Below are 17,449 nucleotides of genomic sequence, written 5' to 3' on the forward strand. Positions count from 1 at the left end.
GCTGAGTTTGACCGGCCACGTGCATAGCCACCGCCGCCCATGGACAGGGAGCGACTGTCCCCGTGTCTCCACACGGTGGGGGGAGACTCGGTTAGAGGTGAGAGTTGGGACAGGGGGAGACAGAGGTGTGGGTAAGAGACCTGATGTGGGAGTAGGGAAAAGGCGGGTAGGAGGAGGAGGTGGGTTGGGTGGTGGGATTTGATGAGGGAGGGGAGTGTAAGCGTGTGAGGACTTGTTGGCGCGTTCCGTGGGTGATAGAAGTTGGGCGGCTACGAGTAGGAGATAGATGAGAGTGTGGGGAGATGGAGCTTGGGGTTTGTGAGCGTAGGTGAGAGTGTGGTGCTGGGGGGAGGATGAGGAGGGGTAGGTGGATAGAGGACTCGGTGGGTGAGGGGTGCAGTAATGTAGTGGTCGGCGCACTGCACTACGAACCGGGCGACCCAAGTTTGATTCTCGCTCACGGCCAACATCAGTAACAGATGTCTCAACTAGTCCTGGGCTTGATGTTCGCGTGGCATGACTCGCTAAGAGAGCACTTGCCCCGACAGTCCGTTGAAGACGACGCGGGGGATGTTTGGAGTCGGGGAGTGTGAGTAGGGGGAGTAGGGGGAGTAGGGGGAGTTGGGGGAGTAGGGGGTGATTCTATTTGCCGGCTGCTGGTGCCTTACACGGGGAGCCCGCCACTACGCGACTGTCCCCCCCCCACCCCACCCACACGAGCCCCTCCCCCCCTCCCCATCGCCCCCCCCCCCCCCGTGGCTCCCACGCCGCTGTTTCTGAGTGCGCGCGATCATAATTACAGCGGCTGCTGCTGTGCGCTCCGCTGACGACGTCTGTGCCACCGAGTGCACGTGGCGGCCTCAGCAGTGAGCTGATGGCTACACTGTGCTGATGAGTCGCTCACAGATTACCAGCTGATCTGGCCATTACCATCCCAATCTCCGTGTTTTGTTTTAACCACCCCGTAACTGATGTTTACGCACTTCAACTGGAACTCATTTAAGGCTGAATGGAGCTTGGAGAGGCACAGGTCAAGCGCAGGTCTCACGTGCCACTCGTGTGATAGCCATGGCCCGGAATCGAACCCAGATCGTCCGCCACCTAATACCTAGGCCTCGCTGTGATGATTATCAGCGCACTCGTCCATAACACTGACATTCGGGCAATAACACTTCAAATGTGCCAATAACCAAACATAGACTTTCCTTTTAAGGCGGTGGTTATTGTGTTGTGTTATTTGTGTTTGTGCACCACAGGCAACGTCGTATCTCAAGACACAATGCTTTTACAGTGGTCAGGAATGTCGGGACAGGGTCACGGCGAGGATAAGGAGTGCGGCTCGCGCTCGGGGCTCGCGTGTTGGAGTTAGGAGTCAGGTTAGCGCTACGATACGTGTTGGAGTTAGGAGTCAGGTTAGTGCTACTATACGTGTTGGAGTTAGGAGTCAGGTTAGCGCTACGATACGTGTTGGAGTTAGGGGTCAGGTTAGTGCTACGATACGTGTTGGAGTTAGGAGTCAGGTTAGCGCTACGATACGTGTTGGAGTTAGGAGTCAGGTTAGCGCTACGATACGTGTTGGAGTTAGGGGTCAGGTTAGCGCAACGATACGTGTTGGAGTTAGGGGTCAGGTTAGTGCTACGATACGTGTTGGAGTTATGAGTCAGGTTAGTGCTACGATACGTGTTGGAGTTAGGGGTCAGGTTAGTGCTACGATACGTGTTGGAGTTAGGAGTCAGGTTAGCGCTACGATACGTGTTGGAGTTAGGGGTCAGGTTAGCGCAACGATACGTGTTGGAGTTAGGGGTCAGGTTAGTGCTACGATACGTGTTGGAGTTATGAGTCAGGTTAGTGCTACGATACGTGTTGGAGTTAGGGGTCAGGTTAGTGCTACGATACGTGTTGGAGTTAGGGGTCAGGTTAGTGCTACGATACGTGTTGGAGTTAGGGGTCAGGTTAGTGCTACGATACGTGTTGGAGTTAGGAGTCAGGTTAGTGCTACGATACGTGTTGGAGTTAGGAGTCAGGTTAGTGCTACGATACGTGTTGGAGTTAGGGGTCAGGTTAGTGCTACGATACGTGTTGGAGTTAGGGGTCAGGTTAGTGCTACGATACGTGTTGGAGTTAGGGGTCAGGTTAGTGCTACGATACGTGTTGGAGTTAGGGGTCAGGTTAGTGCTACGATACGTGTTGGAGTTAGGGGTCAGGTTAGTGCTACGATACGTGTTGGAGTTAGGGGTCAGGTTAGCGCAACGATACGTGTTGGAGTTAGGGGTCAGGTTAGTGCTACGATACGTGTTGGAGTTAGGGGTCAGGTTAGTGCTACGATACGTGTTGGAGTTAGGGGTCAGGTTAGTGCTACGATACGTGTTGGAGTTAGGGGTCAGGTTAGTGCTACTATACGTGTTGGAGTTAGGGGTCAGGTTAGCGCAACGATACGTGTTGGAGTTAGGGGTCAGGTTAGTGCTACGATACGTGTTGGAGTTAGGGGTCAGGTTAGTGCTACGATACGTGTTGGAGTTAGGGGTCAGGTTAGTGCTACGATACGTGTTGGAGTTAGGGGTCAGGTTAGTGCTACTATACGTGTTGGAGTTAGGGGTCAGGTTAGCGCTACGATACGGCCCATAGTGTGGGTTTCATGGCCATAGTTTGCCAGTGTGGCTCGTGTCTTTAGTATTCCATTCATGGAGGAGATGTGCGCATCGGACTGCTGCTGATTGCCCGATGCGGTCGATGGTTCCACCGCCAGTGTCGTCGAGGCGACGGAGGAGTGTCCACTCGAGACGATTGGCCCCGCAGCTGGTGATGGACGCACGGGCACGTGTTCACGCATTCGACGGAGAGGCGCGTTCGCACACAGAGACTCGAGTCGCGGACTCCCTGGGTTGGTGACCCAGCGACGATCACGCTGCGCAATGCATCAAGCGACCTGAACCGGTCCTGGTCCTCCCCGCCTTCTGACCAGCGTGGTGAAGTATGGCTGATCAGCCTCCTCCATGGCCGACGACACGACACGGCGAGGCCTTCATCCAACGGTGGATTGCCAATTGGCTGCCTGTGCACCGTTACAATAAAATCATTGTGCGAACAATCACGGTGACAGCAGTGCCTGGGACGCCCAGGATCCAGGTGCAGCCGCGGTCAGCGGGGAATGTGCCCCCTGCTGACCTCAACTCCCCGCCCCCCAAGGAGCGAAGCGGCATTGACCCCCAATGTGGAGTTCCATTGATCTCTGCGCATCCCCCTCCCCTTCCATCCATCCATCGCTATCATCTCCCCCCCACCCGGCGTCACGTGAGATGCCGAGCTCGAGCGATCTGTCGCCGGAGCGCGAATTAAAGATTGCTATCGGGGGGGGGGGGACGCCGCGCGCGCCCCCCCCCTCGGCGCGATCAAAGGCGCGCGCGCCCGCGAGCCGGGGTCCTCCACGCGTCGTGATGGGGGCGGGGGCGGGGGAGCGGTGCGAGGGGAGGGGGCTGGTCACGACGCTGAAGTTAGTTGACTGAGCCCCCCGCTGTGATGATGATTGATGGTGATGATGACGATGAAGACGTGTATGTAGAAGTGATGGTGATAGTGGTGGTGATTTTGATTGCGATGAAGCGAGTCGGCATATTTGTGATGATAGTGATCGTGATGATGATGGGAGCGGTGTCTACGCTTGCGATGATGAAGATTATGATGATCGTAGTGATGATTATAATAATGATTCCGGTGATAAGGGTCACGTGATTATGATAGCAGTCGTGATCACGACGCTGCTGCTGCTGCTGACAACAGCGATGGTGACGACTACACTCCCAGCCGCACCTCGTCGGGCGAAGACGACGGACTCGGCGCTCGGAAGTCCCCCTGCTGCCCCCCGAGTCGTCACGGCATCATTAAGCGGCTCGCTTATGAAGGGATTTACTTACAATCGGTCACCATGGCAGCGCCGTGCTCGGAGCCGGATGGATGCGAGCGCCACGCGGCTCGCGCGCTCCGTGGAAACATCGCGAGCCGGGACACGGGGAGCCGGGACACGGGGAGCCGTCCTAGCGCCCTTGAGTCGTGTCAAGTCGTTCAGTCTTGAGTCGCTACTCCACCCCCCAGCCCCCCCCCCAGCCCCCCCCCCCAGCCCCCCCCCCCCCCGCCTCCGCACTGTGGCGGAAGCGAGCCCGCAGCCCCACGCTGCGTGAATTTCATCGCAGTCACCAAGGTCAATCCACTGCTGGATGAACGCCTCCCTCCCACCAAACTGGCCGCCATCGACAGCTCTCCCGTCCGTGCGACGGATTAACAATCCACCGGGCAGCTGGCGTCCCTCTCTAAATGGGCGTCTTACCGCCTCGCTGTAAATAGGTGCTCGCAAATCAAAGCCGGCCCCAGCAGCAAGCCTGTTAAGAAGCTGTTCATTATAAGGGGATAATTGTCTCCGAGATGCATGTTGTATGCATGGCTTTGATGTGTGTGTGTCTATGTACGTACATGTTATGATGTGTGTGTGTCTATGTACGTACATGTTATGATGTGTGTGTGTCTATGTACGTACATGTTATGATGTGTGTGTGTCTATGTACGTACATGTTATGATGTGTGTGTGTCTATGTACGTACATGTTATGATGTGTGTGTGTCTATGTACGTACATGTTATGATGTGTGTGTGTCTATGTACGTACATGTTATGATGTGTGTGTGTCTATGTACGTACATGTTATGATGTGTGTGTGTCTATGTACGTACATGTTATGATGTGTGTGTGTCTATGTACGTACATGTTATGATGTGTGTGTGTCTATGTACGTACATGTTATGATGTGTGTGTGTCTATGTACGTACATGTTATGATGTGTGTGTGTCTATGTACGTACATGTTATGATGTGTGTGTGTCTATGTACGTACATGTTATGATGTGTGTGTGTCTATGTACGTACATGTTATGATGTGTGTGTGTCTATGTACGTACATGTTATGATGTGTGTGTGTCTATGTACGTACATGTTATGGGGAGCGGTAGTGTAGTGGTTGGCGGGCTGCCCAACGAAGCCGGCGTCCCGAGTTTGATCCCCATTCACGGCTAACACTAGTGACGATTGTTTGAACCGATTCTGAGCCTCCCCTAGGTCGACTCAGCCTCCAATGAGTACCTGCTGCGGTGTGTAAACATCGCCACTCTGGAGACAAAGGCGAGTGGGGCGTGGTGCTGGCCACCCACCCCCTCGTGTGCCACAGTGCCGGCCTTTACCGGTGCTACTCGCTTACAGCACTCGCCCCAACAGCTGGTTAGAGACTATACGGGGATCTTTGTCATACTCTGCACAACTATTGCGTTGCGTGATACAGGCAGTTTGGCAGGAAAGTTGAATTATTATTTTCATCTGATGCTCAATACTCCCCCACCACCCTGGGGTATCATTGTCGTGTTCAAGCTGTAAATGGTGGTCTACGTTTACTGAAGCGGCCGGGTACGAGGTGAGGGTGATGGGTGTTCGTATTTCTGTACGAGCCTTGCTTATGAAGCAAACTAATTAGTGGGTGACGCTGAGTCGGCAGTCATGTTCAACTTGTCAATCAGTGAACGTGTAGAATGGCATCCTTTACGCTTGTTTTACCCAGGAATTTGTCACTGAGTCTCAAGACTATTTTGCAGGAGGGTCCTGCCAAGGTTTGACAGTAGGGGGGCGAGGCTGCTGCTGCTGCTGCTGCGTGTGATCCCGACTGAGTAGTGTGTGTAGGTAAACCTTCAGCATCGGGATGTTTGGCCAATACCAGGCACGTGCTGATGCTGGCCAGCCATGCCCTCGTGTACCGTGCCGGCCTTCATAGGTGCTGCTACTCGCCAACAGCACTTGCCACAACAGTCTGCTCAAGGCTATATGGGAGATCTTTGTCTTTGTGTAACTTAAAGCTGCAATTTCTCCTTGGCATTTCTTCCGCAACAATGGGTAGATGATGATGATGCCACCGCACTGCTGTGCACGCCTCTTGACGTGCGCGCCATATATATGTTGCTTTACGACTCGCAGATGGCAGTGAGGCGGTGGTCGCCCAGCTGTTACCTTGATTAATTGGTTTGGCCGCTCTCCAGGTAAGGTCACGTGATATAAATATGAAATGGAACACGTTGGTCAATAACACTGCGTGTCCTTAATAAATATATAACAGGTGGCATGTCGCGGAATGGCCCTTCGTTGCACATTATTTGTTTATGCGATAAAGAAGGCCCGTTACCCGAAACGTTGCCGATTATATATTTGTTTTAATTTTAAGGCCACAGTGTTGTTATTGACGAACGCGTTGGGTTGTTGTTGTGTTGGTGTACCACTGCCAACGCAGCATCATCAACATGATTCATTGAATTATTTTTTTCACGCGAATTCTTTTCACGAAGGGAATTGTTCAGATTGTTGGTGGTTTTCTCAACCTGGGAACTACTTTCGAATCTCGATTTATAAACAGATTGAAAACACCTGTCAATAAATCAATCGTAGCGTGATTGATGATAACGATGATGATTTCACAGACGAGAGTGTGTGTATGTATAAATGTGTATCGTACGCATGTATGTAATGTGTGTACAGTATTTATATTTCGTGTGCTTTGTGTATGCATGGTGTACTAATATTGTGTGTGTACATTATAGTGTATGTGTGCGTTGAGGGTTTGACGAATGAATAGTGTGTATGTATTGTGTATGTATGTAGAGTGCATGTATAGTGCATGTATTGTGTATGTATGTTAATGAGTGCATGTATAGTGTATGTATAGTGCATGTATAGTGTATGTATTGTGTATGTATAGTGTATGTATTGTGTATGTATAGAGTACATGTATAGTGTATGTATTGTGTATGTATGTAGAGTGCATGTATAGTGTATATATTGTGTATGTATAGATTGCATGTATAGTGCGTGTATGTTATTTGTGCGTGTGGGCCCCCTCCCTCGCTGTTTGTTTTAATAGCCGGGGCTATTTTTTCATTAGGAACGCGCTCGCCGGACGCGTCCCCTTGATAGCGGAGTAGGAGTTGGCAGGCGGATAATTGATGAATTTTGCCGCAGCATTATGCAAATGAGAACACATAAATCATCTCAAGTGCCGCTTTAATTTCATTCGCCCCCCCCCCGTGCCGTCCGCTCGCTGCGGGGGCTGCCGGGCCCCCACACCTGCTCTGTGTGGGGGCCCGGCAGCGTGTCGTTGTGTGAGCGTTAACAACAACAACAACAACCACAACAACAACAACAACCACAACAACAATACATAAATGCAACATTTTTTACGTTGTGGGTAAAAGCTGACGGGTGACACGAGTGATAATGTTTCAAACGGGCCTGGTGACCACCCAGCGCCGCCCCCCTCTCCCCGTCACCCCACCGCCCCCCTCCCCGCTGCCCCCTCTTCACCAAAGCCCAACGTGGTGAAGTATGGTCAAACGCACCCCCCAATCACTATCAATGCGAAATGGGACGAATACAAAGTGACTGCAAGATTACAACGTCGCGCAGACAAAAGTGTGATGGACATGGAGCACCAATGGAGCTTCCAGTTCTATGGGATCCTCATGCTCACGCACACAGAGGCCACGTGGCGTCACGTAGCACCCTTAACCGCCACGTGCTCTACTACGGCTTTGTTTAGTTTGTTGTCTTTCCCCGCAACCTAGCAAGGTTGTCTACGTACGGGGCGAAATAAAATCCACATACATCCATACAACATACGGATATATAAGTGCTTTCTAACGGCTACCTGCTTTCTCTCTCACTCAGCTCCAGACCAGGGCGACCTCCGAAGCGAGTCATGCAACAGCAACAGCAGCAGCAACAACAACAGCAGCAGCAGCAGGCACAGCAGCAGGCACAGCAGCAGGTGGTGGGGCCGGATGGGCTGGCGAGGCACACGGTGAAAGATCTCCTGGCAGCTACACTGGCGGCGCATCCACAAGGTGGGCACCGCGTTACCCTGCAGCGTGCACCCACCACCCACCCACCCCGCTCACGCGTGACTCCCCGTCACTCCCCCGCGTTTCTCCGTGACTCCGCCAGCCTTGCCGTGACTCCCCCACATCTCACCGTGTATTCTGCCCCTCCCCGCCCCCATTATTCACAGTGCCTCCCATGCACCTCCCAGCGACCACCCGCCATCTCCCTGGGCGGGGAGAGCTTCCCTGCGCTCTCCCCGCGACTTTCCGGCAACTCCGTCCCATTTCCACGCCCCCCCCCCCCCCCGCGACTCACTCCCTGCAGTGCAGCACTGAGCCGCACCCCCCCCCCCCCTCTCCCCCCCACCTCTATTCGCCGCCCCAAGCCGCGCATGATTCCGTGCGTAACACAACGAGTGGGCAGAATTAAATAATAATAAAGCATAACACGAAAATCAAATTAATGAAATCAGAAATTGGATTTCCACCCCCTCCCATCCACACCCGCTCCCCCTCCTGTATGTTTTGAACCGAAATGCGAGTTGCGTGTTGTGTGTGCGCGGGGCCGGGCTCCGTGGGTGCGATCGGGGCGCGTGCTGCGCTGGAAATGGCATCCTGTCATGGAGGCCGTTCCCTGCGCTGCACCCGCGGAGTGCGCACTGACATTTAGAACTTCGCCGCTACAAATCAAACCCGCAGCATCGCAACAACACTGGCATTTATATTCAAACTAATTTCATTAATAGCACGGGGGTGCGGAGTGGGAGGAGGGCGAGGGGAGCTTAGCCCCTCCACAGCCAGCCCCCCCCCCCCCCACCTCCAAAAGAGCACAGCGACTTACTCGCCCAGCTCTGGTGTCCAACTTATTGCCGATCATCGGTGGGACGCGGCCACTTGTTCAGTCGCGCGACAATCAGATTGGTGGATCGCGAGAGACGGATTCGTGAGAAACGCCGCTGCTCTGCCCATTAGCGCTGCAGACAATCCGAACACTAATACCAACACTCATTGCGAATATTAACCCTGCCAACGCCATCAATACAGACGTTATTCCCAACACACTCCCGACCGCAGCCCTAACATTACCATAGTCCGAATCCCAAACGCAGCGTTACCATTAAGGCTGTCCCAATGCAGTCATCGGTGATCATGCTGAGATTATCGACTCCCTACACTTGAGTACCCGTTTCATGGCGGGAGGAGCTCAGGGTACGGATTCGAACACAGGCTGCCAGCGATTTCCGACCACGACGAGCTCCGTGAGCCGCGCGAGTCTCGGGAGACATCGCGCCGAGAAGAAGCGGCACTGGGCTGGTCTCACGAGGACCCAGAGGGACAGGGACTCCCAGGGGGGAGGGAGACGTGGGGCAAGGGGGGGGCGGTGGCTGTGGGGTGGGGGCACTGTGTTGCATCCCGCATCACAGACAGGCAACAACAACAGCAACAACAGCAACAACGTATGACATCAGTAGCCGGCGCAACGCGGCTGTAACCGATTTGCTAACGAGTAATCTTCTCAAGGTGTCCCCTTCTCCCCGTTAGCTGTGGGGGGGGGGGGGGGGGGTCGGCTGACGGGGGATGGGGGGCGGGGCAGGCGATGTCGCCGCGAGTGCGTAATGCGCTTAGCCGAGGCCCAAATGTGATTTGGAAGCTCGCGTGGAATTGAATCTGCGCCGCCACTCGTGATGCGACGCCACGCGGCCTGCGAGTGCTGCTCGTGCAGTCCACGTGCGGCGCCGCGCTCGCCGCAGCGCGCGGCCAACCCGTCCCGTGACGCCGCTTCAGCCGCGTCCCGTATCGCGCCCCGGTCGCGAACGGTAACGCGACGCGAGCGGTGGACAGCTCCCGTCTCCTCCTCCACCACCGCCCAAATCCATGCCTCCGCATGAAGAGGGCGGTGCGTGCCTGAAGCCTCTGGAACAGCCCCCCCCCTTGCCAGCCCCTTCCCCCGACCTCCATCTCCGGCGCTCACCCCTTAAGCCCCCTCCCAGCTCGCCGGCCGCATCGCGCGTGTAAGGAGGCGACCCGCCTACCCGTCAACCCGTCGTCGTCAGCGTGAGTTCACTTCGCCTTGGCTGCCTCTCTCTACCCGCGCGCGTGCCGCGGAGGCAGTCGGGCATGCCCCCTAATACCACGAGGGGCTGCCCAGCGTGGGGGGGGACCTGGATAATTAGAAATGAGTCCCGTTCCGTCTCCTGCCCCGCTGATGGGAGGGGAGACGCCGTTGGTGACGCGAGCGCAGTGCCGCCACCTCCGCGCCGATTCGAGCCACGTTGACAGCTGCCGCGCGTTGCAAAATATCAAAAAACCCGGGCGAGATGTCACTGAACACCGAGCGGAACAGAGCCGGGCGGCTTTGTTGCGTGGCTCACGGGACAATGTGCATGAAATCCGAGCTCTCTCGCTGCTCAGCGCAATGATGTTGCCCGCTAACGCGGAATCGCTGACGCAGCAGCGCTGGGGAAGAGGAGGAGTAATGTGACTTCGTGTAATGTCACTTCGTCTCCTTGGCCCGTTATTAACCCACTCGGGGGCTGATCAATCCTGCCAAACGTGTCCAGTTAAGCGCCCTGCAGAAGCGCCTAATGGCACATCGCCCCAGAATATCTCCCTGCAGTGGCCACCCCGCATCATCGCCCTGCGTTATCACCCTGCAGTACCGCCCTGCCGCGGGGAGTCTCGTGGAGCGCGTGCACGATCCGCGTCACCTCCGCACGGCGCCGATCATTGCTCGAGGGGACGAAGGGGTGGGTGGGTGGGGGTGGCAGGGGGTGGGGGGCGAATCGGAGCGCGGCTTCGCTCACAGGTATCGAGTTTCCGATGCCAGCAATAGCGGAGCGCGGACGCGTCCCGCGGGCCGCGCGTAATGCGGCTAAAACGGGATCCGGCGCGCAGCACACGCATCACGCGTACACACACACACAGACAAAGATGTCCCGTATAGCCTGCGACAAGACTGTTGGCGAAAGTGCTGTCAGCGAGTGAAGGCCAATACGGCACGCAAAGGGCAGCGTGGCCAACAGCACGCCCGGCCGCCTTTGTATCCCCAATGCTGATGTTTACCCACACCGCACCGGGTACTCATTTTTACGTCCAAGACAGGTTAAAATATTTTCCACTTTTGCTGGTCGCGAGCATAAATCGAACGAGGGTCTCCGGTTTCGCAGAGCAGCGCGTTATCCACTGCACTGGCCGGCATACACTCACGGACACACAGAGTGCGTCAGGCAGAGGTACACACACACAGGTACATACGCATAGGCACAAAAAACAAAGACAATGGTCCCCCGTGTAGCCTTTTACCAGACCTTTCGGGCAAGTGCTGCTATGGGGCACCTATGAAGGCCGGCACACACCGGTGTACACACGTCAGCGCGGTTACCCGGGAGGTAACGTGACGCGTCACTCCGAGTAACGTTACCCGTGACTCTACGTGCCACAAAGGCGGCGGGTGGGGGGGGGGCTCATGGGCTGAGGGGGGGGCTCCACAAGCCGCGACCACGCGGACAATGACGATAGCCGCGCGCTCACGTGACCCCGTCTCAAGCGCGACCTTTGACAGCGGCCGAGCTGTGAGTCAGAGATGGGGAGGTGATAGGTCAGAGACGGTCTCGCCAGTGATGCTGGATCAGGGACGGGTTCGTTACGTTTGGTAATTGATCAGAGACGATACCGCTTATAATGGCGCCACAGTGGCGAGATGTTAACTCCCTCGCCTGGTATGCACGAGGTCGTGGGTTCGATGCCGACCCAGACGTATATTTATTTTGAGTTTGCGTGTCTCTCTCTTTGTGTCGTGTAGATTTTTCTCCGGGTCCTCCGGTTTTCTCTTCCATGTTTAGAATCAACACGCGCTTAGAGTATTTGGCTGCTATACATTTCTACGGGAAAAGTCGCTTCTTTGAGCTATAATTTGTGATCAGGTCGCTTCTAAAAAAAGCTATATAGCTCAGTGAGCCTTAGCTGGTAAAACAAAAAAACTAGATCGCAATTTTCACTTTGAATGGAGGTGGATAAGGGTGGGTGTCTCCACCGTGGTACTGGGAGGGCTGGGGCGAGATGGAGCTTGCAGACCGAGCGAGGGTCAGAACTCGCAGTGTGGGTCCAGGCTGCGCGTGGCTGTGGTGAAGGGGGCTGGGGCGACGGCAGTGCTCGGGTTGGGGTCGGGGGCTCTGGGCGGGGTCATGAGCACGCTATTGGTCGCCGCTGCTTTTTGTCCTCTCGACCCGCGAGCGTCTTCGATTTCAGCCCCTTCATTAATAAATAATCTGGGTAGAATATAGGCGCATTAATAAATAACTCGCTACTCACGCGAGCGGAGGAAGAGCGCAACTTGCAACCGCGGCGATTATTCAGTCAACTCCCTCGCCCCCAGAGCTTGTTTCATCACCCCGTCTCTGCGTCGCCTTTATTTGTTATCATTGCCGTAATTATTGTTGTTGTTATACTTTTATGGCGATTTGCGCGGGAGGAGAGCGCGCGTGTTCCAAGGTGGGCGGGGATGGGAGGGGAGGGGGTGGAGGGATGGGGGCGGAAGGGCGGGGGGGTGGGGGGCCCCTCCCCTGTGACTTTAATTGGAGGCGGCGTCAAGAGGCAGCTGGCTCGTGGCGCGGCGTGGGCGCAGTGCGGCAGCCACTGCGCGGAGTGGCGCAGGCGGTGCAACTGCCCCGTGGCCCCAGGGTGGGAGTCGGCCCAGGCCCCAGGCGAACCGAGTCAGGACGGTCGTGGCTATGCTGCTGCACTGCCTGTAGTGCGGCACTGTGGAGGCAGTGGCGAGGGTTGGTGGATCACGTGGGCGTCGACGAGGAGCCGTACCCTACAACGCCAGGAGAATGCGGTACAGCAATTTGACTAAACTCCATCTATTTCCATCTGTACGGTGACAGCGCGTTGCCCCCGCCTCGCCAACTTGTGACATCACAAGTTGGCTGAACACTTCTTAAAAGAAACCCCCAATGAAGCAGCAGGACCCTCCTGAAAAAAAAGCAATTGGACTCAGCGTGGTCATCCTGGATAAATGAGTAACGAGTTTTAAAAAACATGGGGAGTGGGGTTGGAGGGGTGGGGGTGGAATCGAACGGGGGGTTAGGGGGAATGTAATTCCTTACACCGGGCCGCGTGCTTAACTACACGCACTCTCACACACATACACTCAAGGGCAAAGAGAACAAAGATAAAGATCCCCCGTGTAGCCCACACAGCCTGTTGGGGCAAGGCCTATTAGGCAAGCACCTATGAAGACCGACAGAGCACACGATTAGGTGGGTGGCCAGTACCAGGCGCGGCCGCCACACCAGGTCGCGATGTTTGGGTATGTATATTGAACTTCATTCCCACCGTACGTAGCCCACCGTATTGATCGGAGGTGCGGGGGAAGAACAAACAAACACAAAGTAGTTCCAAACAGCGGACACACCGACAACAGAGCGTGGAGTCGCGCGTGCGCCTGTAGAGCGGGGGGCGGGGGGGCTCAATGCCCCCCCCCCATTACCTCGGCGCGCGCAGCGCGTGCCTCGAGAGTTGGAGAGTTGGAGAGTTGGGTCGCCTCGGCTCTCAGCGCGGCTCTCCTCTCGCTCGCTCTCTCTCGCCCTCTACTCTCTCTCTTCTCGCTCTCTCTCTCTTCTCGCTCTCTCTGTGTCTGTGCGGCAATGGAGAGTGAGCGCCTCTGCGCGATTCATGAGCAAGCGCGCGCCGTGTGGGGCTTGCGCAGAATCGGTGCTTCCCTGCCCCTTTCCTTCCCGAACGCCCCCTCCCCTTACACCCCCGTGAACCCCCGCTCTGCCTCATAGCCCCTCACCGCTCCGTGTGAACGTTCTGATTCACAACGGTAGCAAGGTGGTGACAACTCTGGGTTTCCAATTCTCATTCACGTGGGAGCAGAGGAGCCTCTGGGAGAGGCGCGCATCCCACACCCCGCACTCACTCGGAGCGGGGCTTGCCTACAACCTCGTACACGGCTCTGGCCAACAGGCAAGGAAACTCTCTCATCAGTCTCATCAGTCTTGTTTGCGTGTTGCTAGAACCATTGCTGCTGACATTATGCACTCCCAGAAGGCCGTGTGGCTGATGAGATGTGCAAACACATTTTCTATGTTTGCTTTTCTAAGTGGAGGGACAGATATGTGAAGGAGGCGGAGGCGTCTTGTGTGCGTAGTTATTTTCTTACAAGATATATTCTCCACAACGACGCCAACTTATATGAGTTATAAAAAAAGACTCGACACATCTTGTCAATAACATCGTCGCTGTTAAATGAAGAATATATATTGCGCAACGTTTCGGGCAATGGTCCTGCTTCTCTTGCCCGAATTGTCATTCGTTTACTGTCCACGCCACAACCGCAGTGTTGTTGGCTGTGCTTGTGCACCACCACTGACATCGCAGCAGCAGCAACATCCCCCCAAGGCATTCTGTTTGTTCTCGCGCGCCATGCATCATCACAGGCACGACTATTGACACCATTCTTGTGACGATCGCTCCCCATGCATTCTCACGCAGTGGTGCGGCTCGTAAATAGCATCGGCAGTGGCAACAGTGCCACTGTTTCGTGGAAATTAATGCGGAGAGGTGGGAGGGGGGATGGGAGGGGGCGCGGGGGCCGGGGGGGGCTCACGGAGTAGCTGACCTTTAATGGGAGTTAATCGGGGCCAGGGCCTGCCAGCGGCAGCTGAGGTGGTGGCGGACCGAGCGAGGGGAGAGGGGCAGGGTGGGGGGTGCGGGCGGGGGGGGGGGGCACCATCACGTCGCTGCCCGCTTCTCGCGGCGCAAGGGTAAACACGGCGGAGTTGGCGCGGAGCCCCGCGTGCACTACCCGGGCCCGCGTGTCCCAGGATCGACTGTTCCGAACTTCAGGCACATGGAGTGTCGCTGGCAAATCTCTCGACCCCTCGAGTCGACTCATCTGCGATGATGCCACCAGCCCAGGTCTTTGCTTCAAACGCCCTCCGCTCTGTTCGGCCGTGAGATGTCGCGATCGTCTCAACTCCACGCCTTCTCCACTGCCTGCGTTCCGCTCCCCAAGCAGCAGAATGTCCCCCGTTATTCCGTCAAAACCCAAATCACCCGGAGCAGGCCCGATCTCGAGGGATCTGGGAAGCTAAGTCGACTTGAATCTGGGTTGTGTTTGGATGGACGATCGCCACAGCGCAGCGAGCTGTTGTTGGCTGCCACCAAGCTACGTGGTGGGCAACGGAGGACGCCTACATCCACTGTGAAATGCATTGTTGTACTGCACTTCAATGCTCCCAGCCTTCACCAACCTGCACTGACCATCACGATAACATGTGGTCCAATATTACTGACGGCCCGCATTGCACGTGTGCTGCTATGATTGTGACGACTGGAGGTGTTCGTCTGTGAAAGGAATTGAGGGCCCCGTGTTGTGTCTGTGTGTCCTCCCCCCGCCCCCACCACCCCATCCCCCCCCCCCCCCCCCCCAGGCCTGGGTAAGGCCCCGTGCCGCCCGGGTCTCATGCCGCAACCTTGGGCCGAGAAGCGAATCAAGATGGAGTCTGCCAACGGTTTCCATGGGAACAGTTTCCTGGGATACGGGGACGCGGGCAAGGAAGGAGCAGAGCCCTATGCAGGTACCTCCCCTCCTCTCCGCGTGACCTCTGCAAATGACCTTCTCAAACATGACGTCACCATAGCACGGTGACGTCATGGCAACACAGCAGGAACCCCCTGGGTTCGATGCCCGACCCGGGAACTTCCCCGAGTGGAGTTTGTATTTTTCTCTCCCCAAGCTCTGCCTGGGTTTCCTTCGGTCTTCTTTGGTTTCCTCGCATCGCTAAGACACCCACACACACACGCAATGTAGCTGGTAATGGCCAAAAACATCTCAAAGACTGGAAAATAACCTAAAAATACTCAATTGGGATCACACACAGCATCGACATCGCCCCCTACTGCGGAACACGGGGCAGGACCCTCCTGATGGAGAGTCGTGAGACTCAGTGAGGCTTTCCTCGGTACAAAAGCGTGATAATAATAACACGCATGCTTTTTCAGGCAATTATATTGTTCATAATTATATTTCACCTGCCTTCTTGGATGTCCTAAGGATGCTTGACGTAGTTTCAAGAGAAGCATCGCGCATCTAATTGCTGCTCTCTATCTAGTCTCTCTTCCATGCAAGCCCTCACATGAATGTATGTTGAACTTCTTTCGCACCGTATGTAGCCAACCGTGCTAATCGGAGGTGCGTTGGAAGGACAACAAACTAAACACAAAAAACTATTTTAAAGAAATGAGTTACCAATCTAGCTCCAGTGGCTACATAATATTATAAGGAAGAGCGTTCCAGACGGCCGCAGAAGCGCATCTAAAAGTGCGCGATGCAGTGACCGCCTTTGTTCAATGACTAGCCTCTCACCTGTTCAGGTTTGCGTACGAGGGACTTTGAGTTCTGGCTCCGCGCCTCCGAGTTCTTGAACCACTGACCCCAAAGACGAAGACAAAGCCCCCCCCCCCCACACACACAACTGTTGTTAGCCAAGGGGCTTTGAGTACCGAGAACCATACGAGTGAAGGCCGGCAAGGCGCTCCAAGTCGAGGCGTTATCCAGCGTCCTTGCCCCCCACACCACCAGCCCTGGACGCCTTTGTCTCTCTCCAGTTCTTATCGAAGCCCGTGGCAGTCACTGGGCTACATAGTCACGTGGCCATAGAAATTGGTGCACAGCCACACTCATCACAATCAGCAGCATCATCATCATCATCACCATTCTCAGCCATCATCATCACTGCCATCATCATCATCACCACGAGACCGACTAACATCCATCCTCAGCCGGGGCACCCCGTGTCCCCTATCGACCACGTGGCTATTGTGGCTCTCGTCGGGCACCCCCACTACCCCCCCCCCCCCCGCTGGAGCCGTTATATAAACGCGCCGCGATGTCATCGGACGCCTAATCACCGCTGCCGCCACGGCCGCACACGGATGTCTCTCTCCAAAATAGCCCAGCTCCGTGCCCCATCCCGCCCCCCCCTAACTGCGCCGGGCAGAGGTCCCCCCCCCTCCAGATTTGTTAAAAGGGAAACAACAGCGCCAGGCCATGGGGGGCGAGCGGGGGCAGAGTGCGCGGTGCTGGTTGTTCTCCCCCCTCTCTCTTTCCCTCCCCACTCTCGGGGGGTTTGCGACTCTCTCAGCCAGCCGGAGAGAGCAGAGCAGCAGTTGGGGGCAGAAGGGGAGGTGAGGACGTAAAGCCCCTCCCCCCCCCCCTCTGCAGACGAGATGTTCGCTGGGGATACCTCTTGAGTCGGTAGACGCGCGGAGATGGCGAGTTCGTTAGTCCTGGCGATGCGTTTATGACATCAATCGCGGAGGAAACGCAACCCAAGGCACTGATGGCTCTTCCCTTGTAGCTACACGTGCCGGGGTCTGCGTCCCGAGCCGCCCCACGTGCGTGCGGAGCTGCGTCAGTCAAACAGCAACAACAACAACAACAACTCTTACTGACTAGCTAAGGCCTGATGTGGTGGCATTATAACGCTGCCGTGACGTCGTTTGAACGTTGAGTAATGCGCGTATTCACACGACGACGATCCCG

General features: G+C 55.7%; 1 protein-coding gene across 3 annotated transcripts in view; it reads left to right on the plus strand.

The window, feature by feature from the left end:
* The window catches only part of LOC144936285 (dachshund homolog 1-like), a 56,671-nt gene that overhangs the window by 19,475 nt on the left and 19,747 nt on the right, over positions 1 to 17,449 (plus strand). For all 3 annotated transcript variants that reach the window (XM_078863354.1, XM_078863355.1, XM_078863356.1), the window contains exons 2-3: positions 7,745 to 7,920; positions 15,336 to 15,482. In XM_078863354.1, coding sequence (XP_078719480.1) covers positions 7,745 to 7,920; positions 15,336 to 15,482 — 323 coding nt within the window. The remainder of the gene's footprint in view (positions 1 to 7,744; positions 7,921 to 15,335; positions 15,483 to 17,449) is intronic.

The sequence above is a fragment of the Lampetra fluviatilis genome, chromosome 15, assembly GCF_964198595.1.
Source record: "Lampetra fluviatilis chromosome 15, kcLamFluv1.1, whole genome shotgun sequence".
Classification (NCBI taxonomy): Eukaryota; Metazoa; Chordata; class Hyperoartia; order Petromyzontiformes; family Petromyzontidae; genus Lampetra; species Lampetra fluviatilis.